The 27,139-nt window shown below is 39.4% G+C and overlaps 1 protein-coding gene across 7 annotated transcripts in view; it reads left to right on the forward strand.

The window, feature by feature from the left end:
• The window catches only part of ctbp1 (C-terminal binding protein 1), a 200,039-nt gene that overhangs the window by 116,443 nt on the left and 56,457 nt on the right, over nucleotides 1–27,139 (forward strand). Inside the window, exon 1 of one of the 7 annotated variants that reach the window (XM_059965604.1) lies at nucleotides 24,263–24,399. The exons of 4 other annotated variants lie outside the window; for them this stretch is intronic. In XM_059965604.1, coding sequence (XP_059821587.1) covers nucleotides 24,360–24,399 — 40 coding nt within the window. In that variant the 5' untranslated portion in view covers nucleotides 24,263–24,359. Of the gene's footprint in view, nucleotides 1–24,262; nucleotides 24,445–27,139 lie in introns of those variants that run through there. 2 more of the 7 variants (XM_059965602.1, XM_059965606.1) reach the window with 2 other exon arrangements.

Consider the following 27,139-nt stretch of genomic DNA (forward strand, 5'->3'; position numbering starts at 1 on the left):
AAGGCTTGTAGCTTGATGAAAAATTAAATGATTACGATCACAACATGCTGTATAAACATTGCATGGGTGGCTTCCTGAATGTGAAGGAAATATGCAATGTTGTGTAATGCAAAATTGCATGCCTAAGAGTGAGCTGTATGTTGGAGTAGGTGTTGGCAGAACATGGGCCAGCGAGAAGAATATGTCACCTGGTCCAACCAAATCTCTAATTTTGGAAGAATTATGCATAACTCTATCTTCTGTAGACCTGCTTCAATCTGTTTGAGGAGCCACATTGACTTCCCTGCCTGGACTCAAATTTAGATTGGTGTTTGGGTCTGATGGGGTGATTCTTTCAATATTGGCAACAGTACCTGGATGAGCAGTGACTTTAGGGCTTTTGAGCTGTACCATTCTGCAAGGTCTAGGTTCAGTGAAGTAGTTTTGCAGCTAGTACAGGAAGAAGTAAGAACTTCTCAACTTATCACAAATTCTAAAGTTCAATGTAAATTTATGATAAAAGTACATACGTACAATACATGTCACCATATACTCCATTGAGTTTTTCTTGTGGGGAATCACAGAGCAAAGAAATTTAATAGAATTAGTGAAAAACAAATACTGACAAACAAATTTATGAAAATTATTTAAGAGACAGAAGCTTATTTCTTGGCTGCTTGCATTAAACTCACCACAGTAACGCCTGCAATTCGTACTCTGTAACAAATGGAAGTGAATTTTGGAAGCAAAGTAGGCTATGCAGCTGCTCCTACCTTCTGTATTTAGCATAAACAACAGAATAAATAACTGTCCAGAATATTTAATTTTTTTTATCAATTTCATGTCTGCCATTTACGATGAATAAATCTTCTGCTTTGGAAAATATATGGCTATAATGTATGTGAAAATTTGTGCAATTCTTCAAAAAGCAGGCTTCTTTTAAAAAAAAAGAAGGCAATATAGCTATTTGCCAAGCTTAAAGAAAAGCACAAAAGACACAACAAAATTAACCAGATGGCACACTGGGGTAGTTTGGAATTTTGGCAAGAAAGTGTTTTGTAAATAGCTATAATTGCATAGTTGTCATCACTGTATGTAGTTAGTCTTTCAGCAAATGAATTAAAGAATTTAGCACATCTCTACATTTATTTGCACTCCGCCTCCGACTCTTATTCTGTCTTTTCTACCACTTTGATATTTTCATATTTGCAGAATAAATCTATTTTACTCTATGTTGGTAAACCCACAACATTGAAATATCCATTAATCAAATTGGTCTCAGTGAATCAATCTATCTAAAATCAGGAGCTGACGCTGAGATCATGCAACAGCTGTGGCTGGAGGTCCTCTTGCCACAACCAAATAGACATTGTGAATGTGAAAATTCAGCACATGCTAAATATGCCCAATGCCAAAACCACACCCCAAAGATGCACAGCAGATCGCAACATCTTTTCTGCATCCTGTGATGATACAATTAGAGAAATGTCCTGTGTAGTTCCTTTTAGACATAGTCAGTACCCGTCAATTGAAGTATCATGAACATTATGGAACACCGACTTGTAATTTTTGTCCTTTTATGCCTCATGAAATCCCAAGCTCACTCAGTACCTTGCAGTTTAAGGGAGTCTTGTGGTGTAATCTGAAGAAATTTCCAAAGATTGGTATTTGGTTTGTATACCCAGATTACATTGAAAATCTTTGTTTTGTATGCTATCCTGACCAATCAATCCAAAATACATCTAAACATTCAAGTAGTAGAAAGGGAAAAACAATAACAGATGCAGAATATAGTGTTATAGAGAAAGTGGAGGTAGATAAATAAAGAGTAAGGTCATAGCAAGTTAGATTAAAGGATCATTTCATCTTCATCATACAATAAGTGTGTTCAAGAGCCTTGAAACTATTGAAATGGAAACTGTCCTTGAGGCCGGTGGTGGTTTCAAGCTTATGTAGCTTCTGTCCATTGGAACAGTGGAGTCAGAGTGGAGGGAGGGCTGGTTTTCATGATGGACTAAGTTATGTTCACGACATTCTAGTTGCATGGAAACTCGAAGCTCTCAACCTTAGCACCACTGATACATACAAATATGGGTGCTCTGCCCTACTACTTGAAGTCAATGTCCAGTTAATTCGCTTTGCTGACATTGAGAGAAAGAGTAAGGCCAGGCAGCAACTCTGAGACACCATCTCTTACCCCTTCTTATTTTTAAAACTTTTTTTATTAAGTTTTCAGATGATTACAGAAAGAAAAAAAAATACCCTTCCCCCCTCCCCTTAGCTCCTCCCCCCTAACATCCCTATAGAAAAAGGAAAGAAAGAAAGAGTGCCTGGATATCAGAAGATCCCCACATGCTCCACGGAGTTCGTAATAACTTTAGTATATATATTTATTTCTTTCCCCAAATAACCAATTATTTTATCTTCAGAGCACCTATATATTTAATCCTGTCTTTTGTAAATAAGGGCGCCAAATTTTCAAAAATGTTTCATATTTATCTCTTAAATTATAATTTTTTCAAGTGGAATACAGCTGGAAATCTCATTCTTCCAATGATCTATACTTAAATATGCATCTGATTTCCAAGTAACTGCAATAGTCTTTTTGGCTACTGCCAGTGCAATTTTTATGAATTCTTTCTGATATTTATTCAATTTGGGTTTTGATTTTATCCCTTCAATTTCGCCTAATAAAAATAATATTGGATTATGTGGAAGTTGTGTTCCAATAATTTGTTCCAATAAAACACTTAAATTTGTCCAAAAAGGTTGAATTTTAGAACAAGACCATGTAGAATGTAAAAAAGTACCAATTTCGTGGTTACATCGGAAACACTGATCAGATAAATTTGGATTTAATTTATTTATTTTTTGTGGTGTAATATATAATTGATGTAAAAAGTTATATTGCACTTATGATATCTTTTATAAACTTACTGATTCCCATTGCTTTCTTGACTATACTTCTTGCCAGAATGTCTCCTGTGAGAATACTATTCCCTTTTCTCAGATCCTTCGTCTCCGCATCTGTCCTGAGGATGAGGCTTTCCTTTCCAGGACCTCAGAGATGTTGTTACCCTCCTTCAAAAAACAGGGTTTCCCTTCCTCCACTATTGATGCTGCCCTCACCCGTATTGCCTCCTTTACCCAGCCATCTGTGCTCCACATCTTCCTGCTGTTCTTAAACAGAGATAGAGTTCCTCATGTCCTCATCTACCAGCTCATGAGCCTCCACATCATTGTCTGTAACTTCCACCATCTGCAAAGGAGTCCTGCCACCAAATACCTCTTTATTTTTCTCCCCTGCCCTCCACTCTCTTCCTTTTGCAGGGATTGCTCACTCCATGATTCCCTGTCCTTTCATTCCTCCCCACTAATGTCCCTCCCATTCCTTACCTTTGCAAGCAGTCAAAGTGCCACACCTGTCTGTTCACCTCCTCCCTCAACTCTATTCAGGCCCCAGCAATCCTTCCAGGTGAAGCAAGAATTCACCTGCAAGTCTATTAGGGCCATCTATTGTATCTGGCACTCCCTATGTGGCCTCCTGTACGTTGGTGAGAGTCGTCATAAATGAGGGGACCACTTTGTTGAGCACCTCCACTCCGTCCGCCAAAGGCGGAACTAGATAGCATTTTAATTGCATTCTCGTTTCAGTTTGTTGGCCCATGGCCTCCTTGTGCCAAGATGAGGGCATCCTCGGTGGAAGAGCAACATCTCATATTTTGCCTGGGTGGCCTGCAACCTTATTGATTACTCCTTTCGGTAAAAACAATTTTCCATCCCACTTCCCCTTCTATTCCCCACTCTTCCCTCTTCTTAACTGGCTATCACCTCCCCTGGCACCCCTTCTTCACTTTCTCCTATGATTTATTCTCTTCTATCAGATTCCTTCATCTCCAGCTCCTTTACCTATCCTACCTACCTGGCTTCTAGATATAATTCTTCCCTCCTTCCCACCTTTTTTTATTCAGGAGTTCTCTCCCCTTCCTTTCTGATCCTGGAGAAGGTTCTCAGTCTGAAACATTGACTGTTTGTTCATTTCCATGGATGCTGCCTGACCTGCTGATTTCTTCTCACATTTTGTGTGTTTTGCTTTGTGTCTCCACCAAGTGCAGAATTTCTTGTGTTTTTGAGAGAAAGATTGAGACTATGCCACTAGACTCACTATCTCTAATCTGTACGAATTGAGTTCTGGCCTTGAGAGTGGCGTTATCTGCTAACTTGTACACTGAGTTAGAGCAGAATCTGCCTATGTAGTTATGACTGGGGCAGTGGACACTTTCTTGGAGGATACCACTGTTGAGGAGAATTATAGCAGAGATTTTGCTGCCTATCTGGAGTGATTGGGGGCTGTTGATTAGGAAGTCAATAATGCATTTGCAGAGGAAGACGTTGGGCCCTTGGTCTAGTTTGGAAATGGGTTTGTATGGAATTACGGTACAGAGCACAGAGCTATTCTCAACAGGTAAGCATATGATGTAAATGTTATCCAGATGTTCCAGAATTGATAAAAGAGCAGGGACATGGTGTCTGTCATGGACCTGTTTCTGCAGTAGGCAAGCTGTAGTTGGTCATGTTTGTCTGGGTGTCTGGACTACTACATAGTATCAGCTTTACCAGTGGAATATTTCCCTATTAATGCAAGAATTTATAATTTTACCGAAATGAAATTAGTTTCAATCCTTGAGCTACCCAGGTTCTTTCAGTTTATCATTATTGAAATGGTGCTTAACTCTGAGGATTAATATATTGCGGAAAAATCTTGCTGTTGCATTCCACCTTGATGTCTCCCAGATCAAGCAATAATATATGAAGAACTTGCAGGATAGCAGCGAAGAGGGAGACTGGGAGTGTTTCCCAGTTTTACTGGGCGTTTGGAGAAAAGGTGACAAAATGTATCCCATAAAGATCAACTTTATTGTTTAAGTAGTTTTTGCTCACTCTCCCTCTACTTTATATACACTCAGTGGCCAATTTATTAGGCACAGTTCTTCTGTTGTTACCCATCCACTTCAAAGTTTGCTATGTGAATTTAGAGATGCTCTTCTGCACACTGCTGTTGTAATGTGTTGTTATTTATGTTATTGTTGCCTACCTGGCAGTTTAAACCAGTCTGGCCATTCTCCTCTGACCTCTGTCATTAACAAGGCGATATTGCCCACAAAACTGCTGCTAGCTGGATGTAATGTGCTTTTGCGCCATTCCTCATAAACTTTAGAGACTGTTGTGCATGAAAATCCGAGGAAACGAGCAGTTTCTGAAATGGTCAAACCACCCTTTCCAGTATCAAAAATCATTCCACAATCAAAGTCTGATGTTTGGTCTGAAAAACAACTGAATGTCTTGATCGTGTCTGCATGCTTTTATGCATTGAGTTGCTACCACATGATTGGCTGATTAGATATTTGCATTAATGAGCAAGTGTACCTAATAAAGTGGCTACTGTGTGTATGTATAATATACAGCGACAAGTTAATTTTGCATAAAGAATACTTGTGATTGCTTGTCTATAAATTACTTGATGGCATTCTTAAGTGCAATCACACCAACAAATAAAATTTATGAGCAGTTGAAGCATCTGCAGCTGTACGAGAGATTGGAGCGTGAAAGTTTTGATGAACTGTTTTAATTCACATCTGCAGTTAGAAGATTTACTTGGTGCGATGACCACCATCTGTGTATATTTATACTTAATTAACCTTTAACCTGGTTTAGATTGCCAATTGATAATCTTTGTCATTATTTTTACATGTGGCTTAATTATTTTTAAAGGGAGTTCTAAATATGGAGTGTATAGTTTCCTATAATTAGATCATTTTTCCACCTCACTATTGCAGGTTCTGGTGCAACTCTTTTGAGCATATTTACTGATTGTAAATAGACATTAATGCAATGCTTACACTTATTATATCTTTGACTTTAATTCGGGTTGCAACAATGTTTTACTAAATTAAAGTTTTGGATTGTTACGAATTGGAGACTTGAGCTGGAACCCTCAATGATTGCTGAGGCTGCTCTTGCCCCATGTGAACATGAAGCATCATCTGCAACCGCAGAAACTGGGCCATCGGCTAACCACTGGCATGCTGATCTTTCTGCCCACCTGATCAGGGTTGAGGGAATTAACCATTTCTTTTATTCTTTAGACTCAAGCATAGGTGAATGAGGGGAGATTTGAAAGAGGTACATAAATGTAGGCAGGCTTTCTCTACTGAGGTTGGGTGAGACTAAAACTAGAGGTAATGGGTTTTAAGTGTGAAAAGTGAAATGTTTAAGGGAAATATGAGGAGGTACTCCACTTAGGATAGGGTGTGGAACAAGCTGTCGGCGGAAGTGGATGCAAATTCAGTTTAGACATTTAGGAGAAATTTGGATATGTACATATATTGCAGTGGTACAGAGGACTATGGTCTGCATGCAGGACAATGGGACAAGGTATATTGTTCAGCATAGACTAGATGGGCCAAAGGACACATTTCTGTGCTGTAGTATTCTATGATTTTGCAGATGCTGCCTGTTGCAGCTTGTTTTTTTGCTCCAGATAAGCTGAAAAATCACAAAGGATACAGACCTCATGGGATTATTGTAGCTGGGCAAAAAGGTCAGCATGGATATATTGGGCCTTCTGCCTTCTATGACTCAATGCTTAATGACTTTTAAGGAGGTAGAAAAGCATTTACCTGCTGAAGGCCATAATCACTTTCCTTCTGTCTTTAAAAAGATTCACTCTAAATTACTGCCAGAAAAAAACTAACCAAAATTAGAGTTTAAAGCCAGATTAACAACAAGACTAAATTATCATTAAATCTTATGGATTGCCATGTTTAAACAGTTACTAATTTTGATGATGCACTGTAACAGGGTAGTTACTGTGTTGTGTGTTTAGGTAGAGACCACTGTAATTTCCACCAGATATACTTGTGGTTGTGGAACTTTGTGGTGGTGTCTAAGTTCTGGACAGTGATGTGTCAGGAAGGGAGGAAGTAGTGAAGAAGACATGCCCTTGAGATTTACTGCAGGTTTGGTAAGTGGATAAGGATAGTAGGGTCTGGTTTCTCCTAATCATCTCCCAGTCTCTGTCACTATCTGCTTTCTTCACTGTCCAACTGACTACCCACCAGCTACTACTCACCTGAATTAACCTGTCACTGCTGGCTCTTGCCCCACCTCTTCCACTCACTACTTTACAACAGCAATCTCCCTTCTACTCTTTCAATCCAGATGAAGAAACTCAGCCTGAAATGACAAATCACAAACAGGAGAAAACCTGCAGATGCTTGAAATCAAAGCAACACACACAAAGTGCTGAATGAACTCATCAGGCTAGGCAGCGTCTATGGAAAAGACTAAACAGTCATCGTTTCGGGCCAAGACCCTTCATCCTGATGGGTCACTTCAGTGGCTCCTTTTTTTGTTTTGCTGCATTATTGCCAAGTTTGCTCATTCCACAAAGATTGAAGACAGAGCAAGTTTATGAGGTGATTAAAGATTTTAAAAGGGATTGAATTGATTAAACAGAATATGTATAATATGGAGAATGTAAGATGTTATTCATTTTAATGGGAAGAATACAGATAAAAATGTGGTTTAATATGGTTTTAAAAGGTGAAGAAAGACAGAGCACTACTATGCAGAGTGTCCTGTACCATGTTATTAATTATAGAAGTAATATCGATTACTGTAATTAATTGTATTGTGTACTTTATTTCCTTTATAAGGAAGAGATGAAGTCCCAGTAAAACTCTACTTGCTCTTGGTAAAATCATGCCGGAAATGCATATATGCCTGATTGAATTTTTTGAAGATGTGACTAAACACAGTGATGAAGGTAGAGCAGTAGATGTTGTGTATATGGATTTCATCAAGGCATTTGACAAAGTACCCCATGCAAGGCCTGCCCACAGAAGGTAAAGGGTGGTTATAGACAGGTCATATTCTGCACGGAGGTCGGTGACCAGTGGTGTGCCTGGGGGATCTGTTCTGGCACCGTATTCTTTGTGATTTTTATAAATAACCTGGATGAGGAAGTGGAGGGATAGGTAATTAATTTGCTGATGACACAAAGGTTGGGAGTGTTGTGGATAGTGTCGAGGGCTGTCAGAGGTTACAACAGGACATTGATAAGAGGCAAAACTGGGCTGAGAAGTGGTAGATGGAGTTCAACCCAGATAAGTGTGAGGTGGTTCATTTTGGTAGGTCAAATATGATGGCAGAATATAGTAAGACTCTTGGCAGTGTGGAGGATCAGAGGGATCTTGGGGTCAGTCTATAGGATACTCAAAGCTGCTGCGCAGGTTGAGAAAGCATACGGTGCATTGGCCTTCATCAATCGTGGGATTGAGTTTAGTAGCCGAGAAGTAATGTTGCAGCACCCTGGTTAGACCCCACTTGGAGTACTGTGCTCAGTTCTGGGTCATCTCACTACAGGAAGGTTATGGAAACCATAGAAAAGGTGCAGAGGAGATGTACAAGGATGTTGTCTGGATTGGGGAGCATGCCTCATGCGAAGAGGTTGAGTGAACTCAGCCTTTTCTCCTTCGGGGGATGGAGGTTGAGAGGTGACCTGATAGAGGAGTGGTGAGTGCATGGAATGGGCTGCCGGCGGCAGTGGTGGAAGCAGATACGACAGGGTCTTTTAAGAGACTCCTGGACAATTACATGGAGCTCAGAGAAATAGAGGGCTATGGGTAACCCTAGGTAATTTCTAAGGTAAGACATGTTGGGCACAGCTTTGTGGGCTGAAGGACTTGTAACTGTGCTGTGGATTTTCTCTTTCTATGATTCTAAGTTAGGTCAGTACTCATTGGAGTTAAAAATAATGAAAAGTGAACATATTCATAAGTAAGATTGTGATCAGGCTTGACAGGTAGACAATTTCTCCCCTCGAGAATTCTCATACTGCGACGTATTCTGCATATTTTAAATTCTCTTCCCGAGCTATTGTGGAGTCTGGATCAAAAAAAATGTGTTCAAGGCCAAGTTAGGTTTGCTAGCTAGGTACTTATGGGTTGTCATAAGCAAATGGGAAAGTGGAACTGAGGCCAAGATAAGATGAGCCATAATTTATTAAATGGCAGGTAGAGGCCCAAGGGACTGTGTGGCCTCCTCCAACTCTCATTTCCAATGTAGGCCACAAGGAAATTGGGGCATCCAATTCTGGTCACAGTTTTGAAAGGATGTAAAGATATAAAAGGGCCAACTACTAAATGATTTACTAGAAAGGTTCTAGGTATGAGAATATTAATTGTAGCCAAAGCTCTGTAATTGGACATATACCAGAATCAATGGGTGCCAATTAACCCCTATTAGTGCAGGAGCTCTGTATTATGTACACCAGTTCTAGTCAATAACTATGATTGTGGCACAGTCCATTATGCAGTAAAACAGCCTCAGAGTTAATAGAGCATTCTTTAATGGTGAACTTCCTTCCAAGCTCAAAATCAATTTCTTCACCATCCTAGGCACTCCCTCAGTATTATTACAACATTGGCAGTGAAGTGCAGATTACCAAGGTGTGGCGCGTATCCTAACTTTTGGTATACAAGCTTGGACTTGAACAGATAGTTTGTTCTCCTCAAATCATTGAAAGGTGAGAGGAGATTTGACTGAAAATATGCAAGATCACAGTTGATTTGGGTTGGGTAGATAGGTACAGTTATCCTTAGCTAGTGGTTCATAGTGGCACATATTTAAAATGAAGTTATGAAATTATTCTTTAATCAGAGGTTTTCTTTGATGTGCAACTTACTGCCTGCAGGGATAGTGGAAAATGAGTTGGTCAGAATTTTCCAAAGAGAATTTTTTCAGCAGGTGAGGTGAAATGAATTGCAGAACTATAGGGACATGTGAATAAAATTGAATAAATTATAGTGTGAAGTATCTGCCAAGGCTGAGGACCACTGGCCTCCTTATGGTTGATGATTCTGATGTACCTTTGTTTCTCAGTGCTTTAACTTGAAATTGTATTAAACTTCTCTGCATTATACATTCTCAACAATTTGTCACAGGAGCAAAACATAGACCATAGTTGATAATGGCTGATATACCCAGGTCTCGTATCCTCTTCTGTGCCACTTTCCTATAATTCTAAGTTCCTTTCAAATGTTTATCCACCTCCACCTTAACTACATTGACTGATCCACCTTTCACCCTTATGGGCAGAGAATTCCAGAGATTCATCACTCTCAGAAGAAATTTTTCTGACTGACCCCTTATTTTGCAGCTATTTCCCCTTTCTGATGTAAACCTCTAAACATCTGCCCTATCAAGTCTCCTTTGGATCTTGTATGTTTGAATAAGGTCACGCTTCATTTTTCTAACCTCTAAGGAATGCAAATCCAAACTTTTCTAGCCTCTTTCTTGATAGGACACCAGGGTTTCATTTATCTTGTTGGTTGATGTGTCCAGTGTGCTGAATTTCCTGTCCACATTAAATCAATCAAATTTTATTACATGCTTGCCCCATTGACCCAAAACTGTTACACATTTATCAGATGGTTTAGATTAAAATTGAAACAATGCTAATACCATGTCAGGCCTCTTCAATGGGGGGGGGGGGGGTGTGTGTGTGTGTACTTCTTCCCACTGAAGCCAGTAAAACGAGATACTTCCATTTGTTCAATGCAGAAGATCTTACAACTAATTATGTGTATTTTAAAGAACACACCATATTGAATTGCCAGAATGACTTATGCTTACCAAATTCCTACAAGAAGCAGCTACGTATTTCTTGCAATTTGGTCATTTGAAGGATCTTCAAAACAGTGGCTTAGGACCTGATGGAGTATATGAACCTCTAATATGGAGGCATCAGTTCTGACCATCAATATTACAGCAAAGTGTTAGTCATGGTTAACTGGTAGGAATAGATATTGACACCCATCGGGTTCAACAATAGCATGACCTTGACTTGGATATGAAAAAAATATAATTTCAACATGTGTTGTTCACAGCATATGCTGTGCTTTCCTTTTCTGAGGGTTGATAGTTTTTTAGATATGAAAGAAATTGAGAGATAAAGGGAAATGATACTGAGGTAAAATATTTTATTCATTAATGGAGTCGGCATAAAGAGGCTGAATTGAGAAATACCAGGAAAAAAATCGAGTAGGAATAGGAAAGCAACATGTAGTGCTGCCCCTCAATTCCTTAAACACCAGCCATTATAAAAAGATACATAATGATTATCTTTACTGCCAAATGAAGCAGCAAGTAATTTTTTTTTACACTCGTGACTAGTTATTTCCATCTGTCATTTTTCATCCCATTTTCCCAGCTAGTCCAGATTAAGCTTCAGACTTTGATAGCCTTCCTCACTGTCCACTATGCCCCCAATCTTGGTGTCATTCATAAATTTCCTGGTCCAGTTTGCTAATTATCATCTAGATCATTCATATAGATGATGAACAACAATGGACTCGGCACCAATCCCTGAGGCACACGACTAGCCCCAGGCCTCCCTTCAGAGAGACAACTATCTACCACCCCTTTCTGGTATTCCTGCTAAGCCAGTTTTGAATCCAGTTGACTACATCTCGAATAACAAACAAATTAACCTTCTGGACCAGACTCCCATATGGGGTTTGTCAAAGGCCTTGCTAAAGTCCATGCAGACACTATCTACTGCCTTCCTTCATCAACCTTCTCACAAAAAAAACTCAAGGTTGGTTATCCATGACCATCGTTTTATTCATTCTTTTGTCTCAACATAATATTAATCTGGACTACTCATCACTTGTATTGCTAGTGTTATATGCACCAGTAGACTAGCAAGCTCTACCTTGCTTATGGATTTAGTGTAAGGGTCTTGAAACCTTAATTCACTTCCAAGTCACCAAAACAGATGAGGTGCCAGAGGATTGGAGGATAGCTAATGTTTTGCATTCTTCAAGAATAAGCCAGGAAAATTGTAGGCCGATCAGCCTGACAACAGCACTAGGTAAGTTATTGGAAGGTTTTCTAAGGGACCGGATATTTAAATATTTTGGTAGAAAGAGACTGTTTAGGGGTAGTCAACATGGTTTTGTGCATGGTAAGTATTGTCCAAAGTTAGAATTTTTCAACGAAGTTACTAGGAAGATCAATGAAGGCAAAGCAGTGTGTACATGGGTTTTAGTAAGTCCTTTGACAAGGTCCCACATGGGAGGTTGGTCAAGAAGGTTCAGTTGCTTGGCATTCTTGATGAAGTAATAAATTGGATTAAACATTGGCTTTGTGGGAGAAGTTGGAGAGTGGTAGTAGACAGTTACTACTCTCACTGGAGGCCTATGACTAGTGATGTGCAGGGATTGGTGCTAGGTCTGTTGCTCTTTGTCATCTATATAAATGATCTGGATGATAATGTAGTTAACTGGATCAACAAACTTGCACAAGATTGGGGATGTAGTGGACAGTGAGGAAGGCTATCATGGCCTGAAGAGGAATGGTTATCAGCTGGAAAAATAGAATGAAAAATGCAGACAAATGTGAGGTGTGGCATTTCAGTAAGTCCAACCAGGGTTGGTCTTATACAGTGGATGGTAGGGCACTGAGAGTGTGGTAGAACAAATGGATCTGGGAATACAAATCCATAATTCCTTGCAATTATGAATTTCAGGTAGATCGGGTTGTAAACAAAGCTTTTGCCACAATGCCTTTATAAATCAAAGTACAGGATGTTATGTTGAAGTTTTACAAGTTCCACCACAGTAGCTTAGTAGTTGGTGCTTGGACTGTCAAGAGTTTAGAGTTCAGTCCCAGTGTCATCTTTAAGATGTTCCTCCCCATGGAATGAACGTGTTTCATCCAGGTGTTCTTGTTCGTCGAAAGATGTATCAGTTCGTAGGTTAATTGATCCTTGTAAATTGTCTTGTGATTAGGCTAGTGTTAAACTGGTGGTTTGCTGGCGGCAGCTGGAAGGGCATATTCCACGCTGTATCTCAATAAATAAATGTTGGTGAGGCCTAGTTTAGAGTATTGTGTGTAGTTTTGGTCAGCTACCTCCAGGAAAGATGTCATTAAGATTGAAAGTAAGCAGAGGAAATTTAAAGGATATTGCCAGGACCTGAGTTATAGGGAAAGGTTGAATTGATTAGGACTTTATTCGCTGGAGCATAGGAGAATGAGAAGAGTTTTGATAGAGCTATACAACATTATGAAGGAGTATAGATAGGGTAAAGGTAGGCAGGCTTTTTCCACTGAGTTTGGGAGAGACTAGAATTAGAGATCATGGGTTAAGGGTGAAACGTGAAAATTTTAAGGAGAATAATAGGGGGGATAGCTTGACTCAGGATGGCAAGAATGTTATATGAGCTGCTAGCAGAAGTGGTGGAAGTGTGTTTGGTTTCAACATTTAAGAGAAATTTTGATAGATGCGTGGATGGCTATGTCCAGGTGCAGGTCAATGGGATTAGGAAGATTAGTGGTTCCGCATGGGTTAGATAGACCAAAGGGCCTTTTTCTGTGTTGTAGTGTTGTTTGACTCATGATTGTAAATCCACTGCTGCCATAACACCACCTTAACATCATAAACTCACTGGTGTTAATCCAAAACTATCAGTACGTTGTCAACTGACAACAGAGAATAGTTTCATATTTGTAAATGGCATTAAAATTTTCATGATAATAAATGCTTTTTAATCTCATCTCTCCAGTTATTTTATTATTTCAGTATTTTGAATTAGAATAGTATATGCATGCTTATGACTGAATTATCATGCTATCATTTGAACATTTTATGATTTGAACATTTTATTGATTTCTTAGGATCTCATGAAACTGGATTTTTTTACAATTGGGGGATGATAATTTCACTTTAATATTTCTGTTGTTCACAGAATATTTTCCTTATGTGCAACAAATGTTCTCCACTTCGTTCTCTATGAATCCCTGGTTGTACTGTATATGCATTTGATCTTTAGGAATATCAAGATATTCAGCTTCTCTGCAGAAAGTATAAACAATGTTATATATTATTCAATTGTGCTACACTTTTTTGTCTTGATCTCAATGTACAGTGGAAAATTTCCTCCAACACCTTGCAGCTTGAGACATTTTAATATTGAATTTGTGACTTTATTTAGCATGAATGCCTAAATTAAAGCAGTGGTCCAAGGAAGATTGTGTTTCGGCATGCATCAGAATGTGTTGTACATTCACTTTGCACCATGTGGTATTAACTTCAATCATATATAGAGCAATTATTCATGTTTTACCAGTTTGGCAAATTGAATTATTTAAACTGCCTCACTTGAGTTTTTATTAACCTAAGTAAAATCTGAAGTCCAAGAATATGTCTGCACGGGGGAGATGTGCAAATATCACCAATTACTGCAGAAGTACTCCACTTGTTCATAGTCAAAAAGTCCCTGGTGAACTGCAGAATCTTTATTCATTCCATGTTCATGTGTAACATGAGACTACAAAAAAAAAATGGAGATGATTAATGAAAAATGTGCTAGGTACCCATCGTGGGCTAGGCAGCATCTATGGGGGAAAAAAGCATAGTTGATATTTGGGACAGAGACCCTTTGGCAGGACTGGAGAAAAAACACTGAGGAATAGATTTAAGAGCTGGGGGTGGTGAGAGAGAAACACAAGGTGATAGATGGAACCTGAAGGGGGAAGGGAAGGGATGAAGTAAAGAGCTGGAAAGTTGATTGGTGAAAGAGATACAGGGCTAGAGAAGGGGAAGTCTGATAGAAGAGGACAGAAGGCCATGGGAGAAAGAAAAGGAAGGAGCACCAGAAGGAGGTGTTTGTGGGGGGGGGGGCAAGGAAATGAGGTGAGAGAGGGAAAACGGGATGGGAAATGGTGAAGTAGAGTGTGGGGGGGGAGGTATTACCAGAAATGCAAGAAATTAATGTTAATGCTATCAGGTTGGAGGTGTGGCCTCATCACAACAGTGGAGGAGGCCATGGACAGACATATCGGAAAGAGAAGTGGAATTAAAATAGGTGGCCATTGGGAGATCCCACTTATTCCTGAGAAGTTGAGCTTGATTACTTCGGGAGGATGAATGCATTTGGGACATTCAGACTGAATTATAGGGTCTTCAGGAATATTGAGGATAGAGGACCTTGGTTTTCACATTTGAAGATCCCAGAAGGTGACAATGCGGGTAGATAAGATGGTGAAGTAGTTATATTTGCCTTCATTCATTGTCACTTATAATATAAAAGCAGATAGATTATGGTGCATTTATAAAATATTGGTTAGGCCACAGCTGGAGTCCTTTGTACATTTCTATTTGCCATGCAATACAAGGATATGATTGTGCTAAAGAGCATGTGGAGGTGGTTCATAAGGATGTTGCTTAGGATGAAGCATTTCAGTTATGAGGAGAGATTGGATGGCATGTGTTTGTTTTTGTTGAGTGGAGGAGGAAGTGAGGAAATTCTGAGAGTGATAGATAAGGCAGGTGGAAGGAATGCTTTATGTACGTTTAAGGAGTTTTAAACTAGAGGATGTTGGAGGCCTTCAAAGGAAGAGTGTCCCAAGTTCCTTCATATTAAGCGAAGGCGATTTTAAGTTGGTGGGGTATATCAGTTGGTATGAGTTTCAAGGATGCTTTGAGAATGTCCATTATATTCTGTCTATATGGTGATCTCTTGCAGCAAAGATACTATTTTAAGCTGTCAGAGCAAGTCTAGTATTGTGCTTATCAACAATAGTGTGGCCTACTACACAAAGTAAACTGCATGTAATTAGGGCCTTAAAGCTGGGATGTTGACCTGTGAAAGGCCACAGGTCATCTTGCCAGTGGTTTGGAGGATTTTGTAAAGGCAAGGTTGATTATCTTTTTACCTGTGTTTTGAGCGTATTGTTGACCCTCAGGACTAATCTTCCCAGCCTTGATTACTGAGCTTCAGGACATAGCTCAGAGGCCAAACTCTGAAGTCATAATTCAGTTAAGCCTACTCCGGGCTGCTCCAGGGTTCAGATGGAACCAGATGGTGATGTGGGCACAAATTGCATAACTTTGAAGAAAGTTTAAAAAATTTTTTTTGATAATACATGCAATGCAGAAGTGACATTTGAAACTAATGTGTGTAATAATCTTTTATATCAATGTGGCTAGATACACTGATACTTGTTTCTATCCTGAGAGATAGGATTTGTCAAAAACAGCTTGTGGATTAAACATTCAACAGAGTCGCATCTATTTCCTTATGTCATATTCGTACACACACATGTGCACACAGGTTCCAATAAGTTTTAATTTTGAATCTAACAATTGTATACTGAGAAATTTTAAGGACTTATTTTTCAGTGAATCTGTATAAACAATGAATTCATTAGAATTCTTAGTATGAGAGGAAGTGTTGGGCATAAAGCTCTATCTCTCTCACTTGTTCTCTTGCCACTTCTTGCATCATCACTTTGTGTTTTCTGTTGCTTCTCCGGAACAGCATTTCTTGATGCTATATGCCACCTTGGAGCTGCATATTACTTATGCTTTTGAACGGGAATTTTTTCTTGTTTCTTGTGCTTATATGAGCTGTTTCCACAAATTGTGAAATTTTGCCAAATAGTTGGAAAGCAGACCAAACAGTTTTTCTGTAAAATCCTTCTAATCTGTTACTATTTCATATTCCCTCATGTCTTTATCTAGCTTTCTCTTAAGCGCATCTGGTATATCGAAAGCATTGTCTATGGAAAGATGCATTATATTTTTGGAATTTTCCAGTATTTAAAATAATAGAAGTCTGTTTCTTGTGATTTATCTAAAATGTTCTCTTGTCCTCCACACTCCTCTATTTTATCTCTCACGTTATCTTAATCTGCCATCTATCCATTTCTGAATGATTTTGCCCTGTTACTTATTTTGGTCTCAGTCTTTTAGGAACATAAGAAACAGAAGCCGGGATAAGCAATTTAGTCCCTCACATGTAATCTAGCATTCAATAAGAATATGATTGATCTTGTTTCCCATCATCACATTCTTCCAATGCTCCCATATCAATGGATTTCCTTGGTGTCTAAATATCTATGTAGCTTTCTCCTGAATATATTAATGACTAAGCCTTCACAGTCACTCAGTAATGAAGAAATTTCCTCTCCAAAATTTGTTTTGAGACTTGAACCCTTTGTTCAAAACAGATCTTTAGGGAAAGTATCATTCTTGCATTCCCTGTAAAGGAATTTTGTACGTTACAATGAACTAGCCTCCTTTAAATTCAGATTGATGGCCCATTCTACTTGATGTCTCTTGTGTGACAAACCAACCAGAAATTGATTTCCCCGTCACAAGTATATTGGGCTATATATAGAGAGCTGTCTTGTGTAATTTGAGCAACCTGCTCTTTCTCTTAAACGCTTTCCCCAAAAGGACCAACTTATTGTTTGTTGCCTTAATTCTCAAGTTTGTAGGGTATGATCTCTCCAACACAAAGTCAAGCTTTGCTTTTCCAGATCTGCAGTCCTATCCCTTAGATTGTTTTTCAGTAGTAATTTGCCTATCAGTGATGTAAAGCTCATTGACCTATAATAATCCTAGTTTGCTGCCCTTAAGCACAGGTTAAAATACTGGCTGTCCTCTAGTCCTCATAAGTGATCAAAGAGGATGCAAAGATCTGTCAGGCGCCAGCAATCTCCTCTCTTGCTTTTCTTAATAATTTTAGATGGATCATATCAGGCTCTGGGGACTTGCCTACCTAATTGGTAATTGCTTTATTATTGCGACATATACCGAAATCTAATGGAAGTATTTGCTTTGTATGCCACCCAGACTGATCATTTCAAATGTAACTACATTGTAGTACAAAGGGCAAAGCAGTAACAGAATACCAAATATATTGTTATGCAGTTATGTGTCGCTTAACGTCCACGATACATTCTGTGAAATCAGACGTTATGCGATTTGGACATTGTGAGAACACTATTATATACTTTGCCTCTTGCTGCTGCTATCACTAGGAGGGGTTTTGCTGCATTTGGAAGCCATGATGCACTTTACAGTAATATTTTTGAAAGAAAATTAAACACAGAGAATGCTACTACACTCATGAGACGCGCGATACATGAGATTGGTTACATACGTTACATCATGTTCTCCGATCAGGACTATGGATGTATATGCGATCGGATGTTGTCTGAATGGACGTTAAGCAGTGCACACCTAGTAGTTAAAGACTAAGTGTTGTGCAGGTCAAGGAGTGAGGTGTAAGGGCCATGGCAAGGTGGATTAAATGGTCAAATTATTCTTCATTGTTCAAGAGATCCAGTCAGGAGTCTTAAAACAGCAGAATAAAAGCTGTCTTTGAGCCCAGTGGTGTGTGTTTGCCTGATGGAAGAGGGGAGAAAAGAGAATGACTGGGATGGAAAAGGGCTTTGATTATATTGGCTGCTTTCCCAAGGCAGTGGGAAGAGTAGGCAAAGTCGATGGTAGAGAGGCTGTTTTTGTTGTGATAGACTGGGCTCTGAAATTTCATGCTGTCTGGACAGAGCAGTTATCATACACAAACTGTGATGCATCCATACAGAATCCTCTCTATAAAAATTGATGAGTGTTTATATTTTTCAAGAACCAAAATGTTCAAGAGGCACAACACCACCTCCCCTTTGATACCAACCTGACCCAGAATGTTGTTATACCTCTTCCTGGTCTTGCTGCATTCTGTCCTTTTTGCTGGTGAATGCTGAAGTTAACTGCTCATACGACATTGGAGCAGAATTAGGCCATTTGGCCCATCAAGTCTGCTCTGCCATTCCATCATGGCTGATTTATTATCCCTCTCAAACCCATTCTCTAGCCTTCTGTCCGTAACCTCTGACACCCTGAGAACCTATCAACCTCCACTTTAAAGATTTAGTGTGTCATAATTTCCCTCTGTCATTTAGTGGTCCCATCCTTTCTATGCCTTGGGATTCACTTTCATCCTACTCACCAAGGATGTTCCATTGACCACATTTGCCTTTCATTATTCACTGGTAAAGTTCTTTTTCCCCTTCATTTGTATTTTTGAAGGGCCCTGTCAGGTCAGAGTAACAATCAGGTTTAATATGACTGGCATATGTAGCGAAATTTGTTGTTTGGTAGCAGCAGAACATTGAAATACATAACAAGAACAACTAAATTATACCAAGAAATGTCTATAACAATTAAATTAAATAAATAGTGCAAAAAGAGAATAAAAATAGAGGTTGTGTTCATGGGTTCTTTGCCCATTCAGAAATACAATGGCATTGGGGAAGAAGCTGTTCCTGAAATGTTGAGTGAATGTCTTCAGGCTCCTGTACCACCACCTTGATAGTAGTAATGAGAAGAGGACATGTCCTGGGTGATGGGGTCCTTAATGATGGATGCTGCCTTTTTGAGGCATTGGCTTTTGGAGATGTCCTCGATTCTGGGGAGGCTAATTCCCATGAAGGTTGCAACTCTTTGCAGCCTTTTCTGATCCTGTGCAGTGGCCCCAGAAAACCAGATGGTGATGCAACCAGTTAGTATACTGTCCACAGTAAATCAGTAGAAATTTGCAAGAGAAACTCTGGATGCTGGAAATCTAAGCACACATACAAAATGCTGGAGGAATTCAGCAGGTCAGGCAGCATCTATGAGAAAAAAAAGTACAATTGACGTTTCAGGCTGAAATGGTCCTGCCCAAGGGTTTTGGCCCAAAATGCCAACAGTACTTTTTTCCATGGATGCTGCCTGGCCTGCTGAGTTCCTCCAGCATTTTGTGTGCGTTGCTCGAAATTGGCGAGAGACTTTGGTGATATACTAAGTCTCCTCAAACTTCCAATGAAATATAGCCGCTGCCGTTCCTTTTTTTTTGGTTGTAACTGCATCAATATGTTGGGCCCAGATAGTTCTTCAGAGGTGTTGATGACCAGGAATGTGAAACTGCTCACCTGCTTGACTGCTGATCATTTGATAACTGACCATTGTGTGTTCCATTGACTTCTTGAAGTCTACAATCAGTTTCTTGGTTCTAATGATGTTGAGTACAAGGTCGTTATACTGACACCACTTAACCAGTTGATCTGTCTTGCTCTTGTACGCCTCCACGTCACCATCTGAAATTCTGCCAACAATAGTTGTGTCATATTCAGATTTATAGATGGCCTACCCCCACAAATGTGTGTGTAGAGATTTGAATTTTGTCTCCTCTCACCTAAAATGTATGCCGTGCAGTATAAGACATTTCAAACCTGGGGAAAAGTTGCTGTCTGTCTGTTCAATCCATACTTCTCATAACTTATAAACCTCTATCAGATCTTCCCTCAGCTGCTGCCGTTCCTTAGGAAACAGCCCAAGTTTGTCAAACCTCTCCTTATAGCACATGCACAGTGCACAGTACCCTTTTTGCCATCCCTGTCAACAAAAGGTATATCACTTGGGATAATTTGGCTCCAATTTCCTCTCTTCCCTCAAATTTACCTGGTCCATTTCTAGCACCTCCCTCCCCTTTCTCAACATCTCTGTCTCTGAGGACAGCTTATCAACTGATGTCTCTTATCAGCAGAGATTGCACTTTCTGAGGAAACTTAAACAAGCATCACTCCCCACTAACATCTTAACTACATTCTACAGAGGCGTGGTTGAGAGCGTGCTGACCTTTTGCATCACAACCTGGTACTCCAGCTGCAGTGCTGCCGACAAAGAAGCCTTGCAGAGGGTGGTTAGGGGAGCAGAGAAGATTATTGGGGTCTCCCTACCTTCTGTCCAAGACCTCTTTCAGAGTCGATGCCTCCAGAAGACATGGTATATCATTAAAGACCCCTCACACCCTCTCCATAAACTGTTTGTTCTTCTGCCATCAGGCAAATGTTACTGGAGCATCAAGACAAAAACCACAAGGCTACTAAACAGCTTCCTCCCACAGACAGTCAGACTGCTGAATAGCTGCCCGACCTGACTCTGCTTTGGACACTTTTAGCTTGCACTGAACACTTATAACTTGATTTTAACCGACATGTGGCTGTTGTGTTTTACTATTTATTGTTGTGTTTATTGTTGCATTTGTTATGTTATGATTGCACTTGCCCCTGGGAAACGCTGTCTCATTCTGCCCTGCAGAGCTAATGTATAGTTGGAATGACAATAAAGTTTTTGAATCTTGAATCTTATAAACCCACTGGCTCTCGTAGCTACCTGGACTATACCTCTTCCCACCGTTTTACTTGTAAAAATGCCATCCTCTTCTCCCAATTCCTGCACCTCCACTGAATCTGCTCTCAGGGTGAGGCTTTCCATTCTAGAACTAAGGAGTTGTCCTCCTCCTTCAAAGAAAAGGGGCTTCCCTTCCACCACCGTCAATGTTGCCCTCAACCGCATCTTTTTCATTTTGCACACATCTACCCTCACCACATCACCAGGGACAGGGTTCCTCTTGTCCTCACTTACCACCCCACCAGCCTCAGCATCCAGCACGTAATTCTCTGTAAATTCTGTCATCTCCAATGGGATCCCACCACCAAGCACATCTTTCCCTTCCCCCCTCCCACTTTCTGCTTTCCACAGGGATCACTCCCCTACGTGACTCCCTTGTCCATTCATCCCTCCCCACTGATCTCCCTTTTGGCACTTATTCTTGCATGCAGAACAAATGCTACACGTGCCCCTACACCACCTCCCTCACAATCATCCAGAACCCCAGACAGTCCTTCCAGGTGAGGTGACACTTCACCTGTGAGTCTTTTAAGGGTCATCTACTGTATCCGGTGCTGCTGGTGTGGCCTCCTGCATATCAGCGAGCCCCATTATAAATTGGGAGACTGCTTCACTGAGCACCTACGTTCTGGTTGCCAAAAAATTTTTAATTCCATTTCCCACTTCCATTCTGATTTGTCAGTCCATAACATCCTCCATTGTCACAATGAGGCCACGCTCAGGTTGGTCTCTTTCATTACTCCCCATTCCCATCCCCCCCTTATTTTCTTACCTCCCCTTCACCTCCCTTCGGTGCCCCTCCCCTTCCCTTTCTATCACTGCCTTTTGTCCTCTCCTATCATATTCCCCCTTCTCCAGCCCTTAGCTTTTTCACCAATCGACTTTCCAGCTCTTTACTTCACCCCACCCTCTCTACACCTGCTTCACCTGTCACCTACTACCTGGTACTGCTTTCTCCCCTTCCCCCACTGTTTTACTCTGACTTCTAATCTTTTTTTAAATCTCCAATCCTAATGAATGATCTCCACTCGAAACATCCACTGTTTAGTCTTTTCTATAGATGCTGTCTGGCCTGCTGATTTCCTCCAGCATTTTGTTTGTGTTGCTTGGATTTCCAGCATCTGTAAATTTTCTCTTGCTTGAAATATTTTGGATTCTTGGCTATGGCATTGAATTTCTTGCTGATTTCCACAATGTCAAGCTTTGCTGTTTTGCTGCTAACAGTGACTTTGCTGGGTGGAAAAAGGGAAAGTTTGTAGTTTTGAGATCATTTTCATTTTTCTGATTCTGCACTGATACTTGGGTGGATGAAGCTATCCTTTTTTTTTACTATTTACGCTGGTCTTCCTGTGTCCTTTTATTTTAAAAAGAATAAAGATCACCATAAATAATTTTATTCTTAATGTAAGCCAAATTGTGGCCTATTCAGTAAACTGAGATTTGACTGAAGAGATGGGATGTAATTGCATAAAGTTTTGATTTTAAAAATATAAACCCCTCATTTAGGCTGGGTGCTACATTGGGGGCATTTTCTGTGCAGGACTTCAGTCCTACATTAAAAATGTGATAACTTGTCTAATGTGGACTGCAGTAGATATCATATAAAAATGAAATGACACTTTATCAGTCATAGATACTGTTTCCCAACTATTATCTACCAACACCAATGAAAATAATTATCTGATGTGAATAATGCTTTTTGTTTGAAGGAAGTGTGAGTAAGTGCAATGTAAGTACAGTCAATCTGACTACAACTCTATTAATGATACTGTACAGTACTTTTAAACAAAAGATCTGTGGTCGTTTGTAAAATTAATGGCTCATCAGTATTTTTCTATTTGAATGTAAGATCATTTTATCATTTGCTGAAGCATTCATTATTAAACTAGATCTTAAGTATCCAATCACTTAGTCAGCTACTTCATCAGGTCACTGCAAACCTAAAAACATCTAGGTGGTTGTGCAAACAATGACTTATTCAGGATTCTTTACCGTTACTCTGGTTTTTGAACAATATTTTTTAACACTTGACTGCACATACCTGTGCAACAGGATTTCAAATGGCACTTGCATTGTTTTTTTAAATCGCAACCGGGTCAGAAAATTCAGAATTTCTTCATTTGTTGAGAAACGGTGCGGATAAGATCCTTCCAGCCCTTCGAGCTGCAGTGCCCAGCAAGCCCTGATTTAATCCCAGGCTAATCACAGGACAATTTACAATGACCAAATAACCTACCAACTGGTACGTCTTTAGACTATGGGAGGAAACTGGAGCACCCAGAGGAAACTCATGTGGTCAGAGGGGGTACCTACAAACTCCTTAGAGCCAGTGGCAGCATGGTAGCGTAGTGGTTAGCGGAATGCTTTACAGTATTAGCGACCTGGGTTCAATTTCTTCATTCTAACACAGATTTGCACATAAAGCTTAATGTATTAATTCGCTTTTTAAAAATCTGGACAATTTCTAGCTCCTGTGTACACAGTTGCATGTTAGCTTTGGACATCAGACAACGTTCTGATGTACCACAAAATGCTTGAGGAATTCTGCATATCAGGGAGTATTTTGTGTGTGTTACTCCTGATTTCCAGCATCTGCAGAATCTCTTGTGTTTAACATTCTGATGTGAATGGTTGATCCTTGCTTTGACCCCTATTCCTGCAGTCTTGAACTCCTGAACTGCAGACAGTCCATTTTTTATTAGCCTTCCTTGAAATCGACTGAAAGCTGTTAACCTTGTTGTGTACAGTTTTTTTTTAAAAGAAACTGCTGCAGATAAACTGCGGAGAATTAATTGTCATGGTTTCGCGATGCAGCTTTTAAATTAAGCGGGCTGATTATACAAGACTGAACTGTTTGCTTAATGACACAGCAGTCTTTTACCACAGGGAGGAAGAGAAATCTCGTGCTGACGGTGCCAGTTACTGGAATGCACTGAAAATATCTACGTTCGTCTCCTCAAAATTCAAACGCTTCGAAAGCATATTTTCTTGTCAGTATTAAGTCCTGGTTCGTGCAAAATGATGAGGTGCAAAATGCACAGGGCATTGTGATCAAATTATATATCACAGTTGATATGTCCCTTCGGAACTCAGCTGAGTGTGCAGCTCTGAACGTGTCAGGTGACCCTGGCAGCCTATAAGCTTAAGCACGGCGCCTCTCCCACTCTCATAGACAGCAGGACTTGGCTGTGCTTTATTTCTGGGAAAATTGAAGTGGCCGCCATATGCCCAGTATTTTCATATCTCACGTGAAGTGCTCTCTGAAAATGGGAAAATAACGGCTGTATACATGGGGAGCTCTCATCTCCAAAGCAAAGGGTTACGTCTAGGTAATGATTCTTGGCTTTCGTTCGCTGGAAGTGCCTTAAATAAAGGTGTGTGCTGGCAGAGTTAAATTATTATTAGTGTGATCATGCAGCTCGCTCTTTTCCAACTCATTTCCCCACCCCCGCCGCTTACATTTTGCAGGCTGATATTCAAAGTGAGATTGCTCACCGAGGACTTTTACAAATGGTGTCACGCGCTGTCCTCAGCAGTGTATCAGTCACTTTATTTGCTACAAAAACACATGGTTACACACTTCGCTGTGTAAATGGTAATTGCTACTTCTGGCATTTTTGTGACTTTGTTCTTTGTTGTTCCGTTCTGAATTAGTTGTACCCTTTCTGTTTCTCTGTCGAATTAGTGAAACTAAATTTCAAATCATTAAGCTGCAAAGCTACCTTTTTTTTTTGCACAGGAATATTTGCATTTAATTCTCAAATCTGCAACTCTTTCTACCCCCTCCCAAAAAAATCCACATTGGTGGGAGTGGGTGGTCTTTACGACAAAGAAACATCAGCTTTTTGTATTAATATTTTCCCTATGGTCAGCAGTTCTGAAATTGAGTGTGTGGGATTTTGTAAATCCACGTCTCGCAATGCAGTGGACGTGTTGAATGAATCTTCTGTGCTCGGAAAGCAAGGACAGCCCCGACAATTTTTCCTTTAAAAAATCTTGCCTCAATAGTTTGTAACATTATGGAGTAATTTTGTGCAGCTTTGGGAAAAAATAGCGTTACCAAAGGTAGTAATAAAATGTTCGGGTGTGCTTCTTTTGTGTTTACAAACCAGGAAGCCAAGCTAGTGTTTTTATAAAGTTTTTATAAACCCTACCTAAATAGACAAATACAAAGAGTAGTATTAATAACGTGGAATATGAAAATACTGCACGAGTCATTACTTTCTAATAAAAATATGGACTGTAATCAAGATTATTTGGGATTATCTTGGAATATTATTGACAATTTTTAAGTGAATAGTTGCTATTATTAGAGATTATTTAATTACATTTGGCATTTCCACCCCATCTAGGCATTATTATATAAGAGAAAAGTATATCCTTGTTACCTAGCTCATTCCTTATTTTTATTATTTTGAAATAAATTTGAGGCCAGATGTAGATATGAATTCTGCTGTTAGTGGAGTTGCATTTTTTCATGTCTCCTTAAGAATATGTTAGCAATTTGCAAAAAAAATCCCATCATTGCCAAAAAAAAAATTGAAATGTGAAAGAATCAAGTGTACACATTTAGAGATATGTAGGCTGGCTGAGGGAGATTACAGAGAACCAAGGTAAAATATATGCATATAGTGGACTTTATGACACAGTTTATATCCTGCAGGAGGATGAAGCCTGCTTAAAAATTTGTTGCATCTGAATAGAGCAAGTGGGTGGGCTGCAATCAGAAGGTGTTTTTTTTTTAATATAAATTCCTAAATTTATAAATTGATACATTGCAGAAGAAGTGATTTGGTACCTTTCTCCTGGTACTGCATTACAGCACATTATTAAGATGGATGAATGTTTTGTAAACCTTTACTGCTTTGCAGCCATTGAGTGATGCTGATCCATGTGCATTCTTTAAATGAACCAAGACTGATCCTGCTATTGCGAACATTAACGAAGCATACATTAGGGAAATTCTGTCAAGTAATGATGTGATTGTATGTTTTGGCATAATTGTATTGACTAATGTGAGATGGCTTTATAGTTTTAACTGCAATTGTAAAGGCTGAAAGTTATTTGTTTAAAGGAAATTCTTTTTGTCTGCTGGATCCATGTGGAGACTTTCTATTGGGGAAATCTCATTTGTTCGATTGCAATTGAAACCTTGCCCCACTGTGCAGAAGAGTAATTCTATTCAGTGAAGTGGGAGTGAGATTTGTTTAGTCCCTTAACCCTCTGCTCCTGATAAAGCCAAGTTTGCTGCAAATATGTCTTTTCTAGACATTGATATTGCTAGAATAATGTTACTGGAATGGGAAGAGGTTAGCGAAAGCGATTTATTATCTTGAAATTACTAATGATCATACTGGATTTATAAATTATCATAATTCACTATAGATGGATCAAAAAGAACTTCAATCTGGTTCACTATTTAACAACTTAAAACGAGAATGTTGGGGGGGGGAAGGATGTTAATGATGGGCAAATTCTTAGTCCAGTGGTCTCTATTATTGTTGGCAGGTGGAAACTAGAAGAAAGGACTGGTTTCCAAATGGAAACTGCTGTATTTAAAATCTTCTCTGCAAATTTTAAGAAGATCTAAGTATATAAAAATGATTTTTGTCTATAGGGAATAGTCATGCAGACACCAATTTGACAGTTTCTGTGGTGATAATTCTTGACTAATTTGGAAGTTTACAGAATCTTTTGATGATGGTAAAGCAAAATATCCTGAACCTTTAGCAATGACCTTTTGTGGCTGTTTTCTTTAATCAAAATCTTTATATATTAATCTTCAATAAATATATAAAAGTTTGGCAGTTACCTTGGTGGAATTTTTTTTACGCACTTTAGCCTATATCTAATTGGTAATCTACTGCACCAAATCCTCCAGCCAGTGTTTCATATAGATTCATAACTTTTTGACTCTATACCTTTTTACTCTCTCACTGCTCAAGGCAACGAAGATAAAAATCGGATTGATGCCTGAACAACACAAAATGTGGCCTAGTACACCCTTTACTCTAACTCTATTTCCTGTTAGTCAGTCAATATTCTATCCACACTATTTATTTACTACTG

Source organism: Hypanus sabinus, chromosome 3, assembly GCF_030144855.1.
Source record: "Hypanus sabinus isolate sHypSab1 chromosome 3, sHypSab1.hap1, whole genome shotgun sequence".
NCBI classification, from domain to species: Eukaryota; Metazoa; Chordata; class Chondrichthyes; order Myliobatiformes; family Dasyatidae; genus Hypanus; species Hypanus sabinus.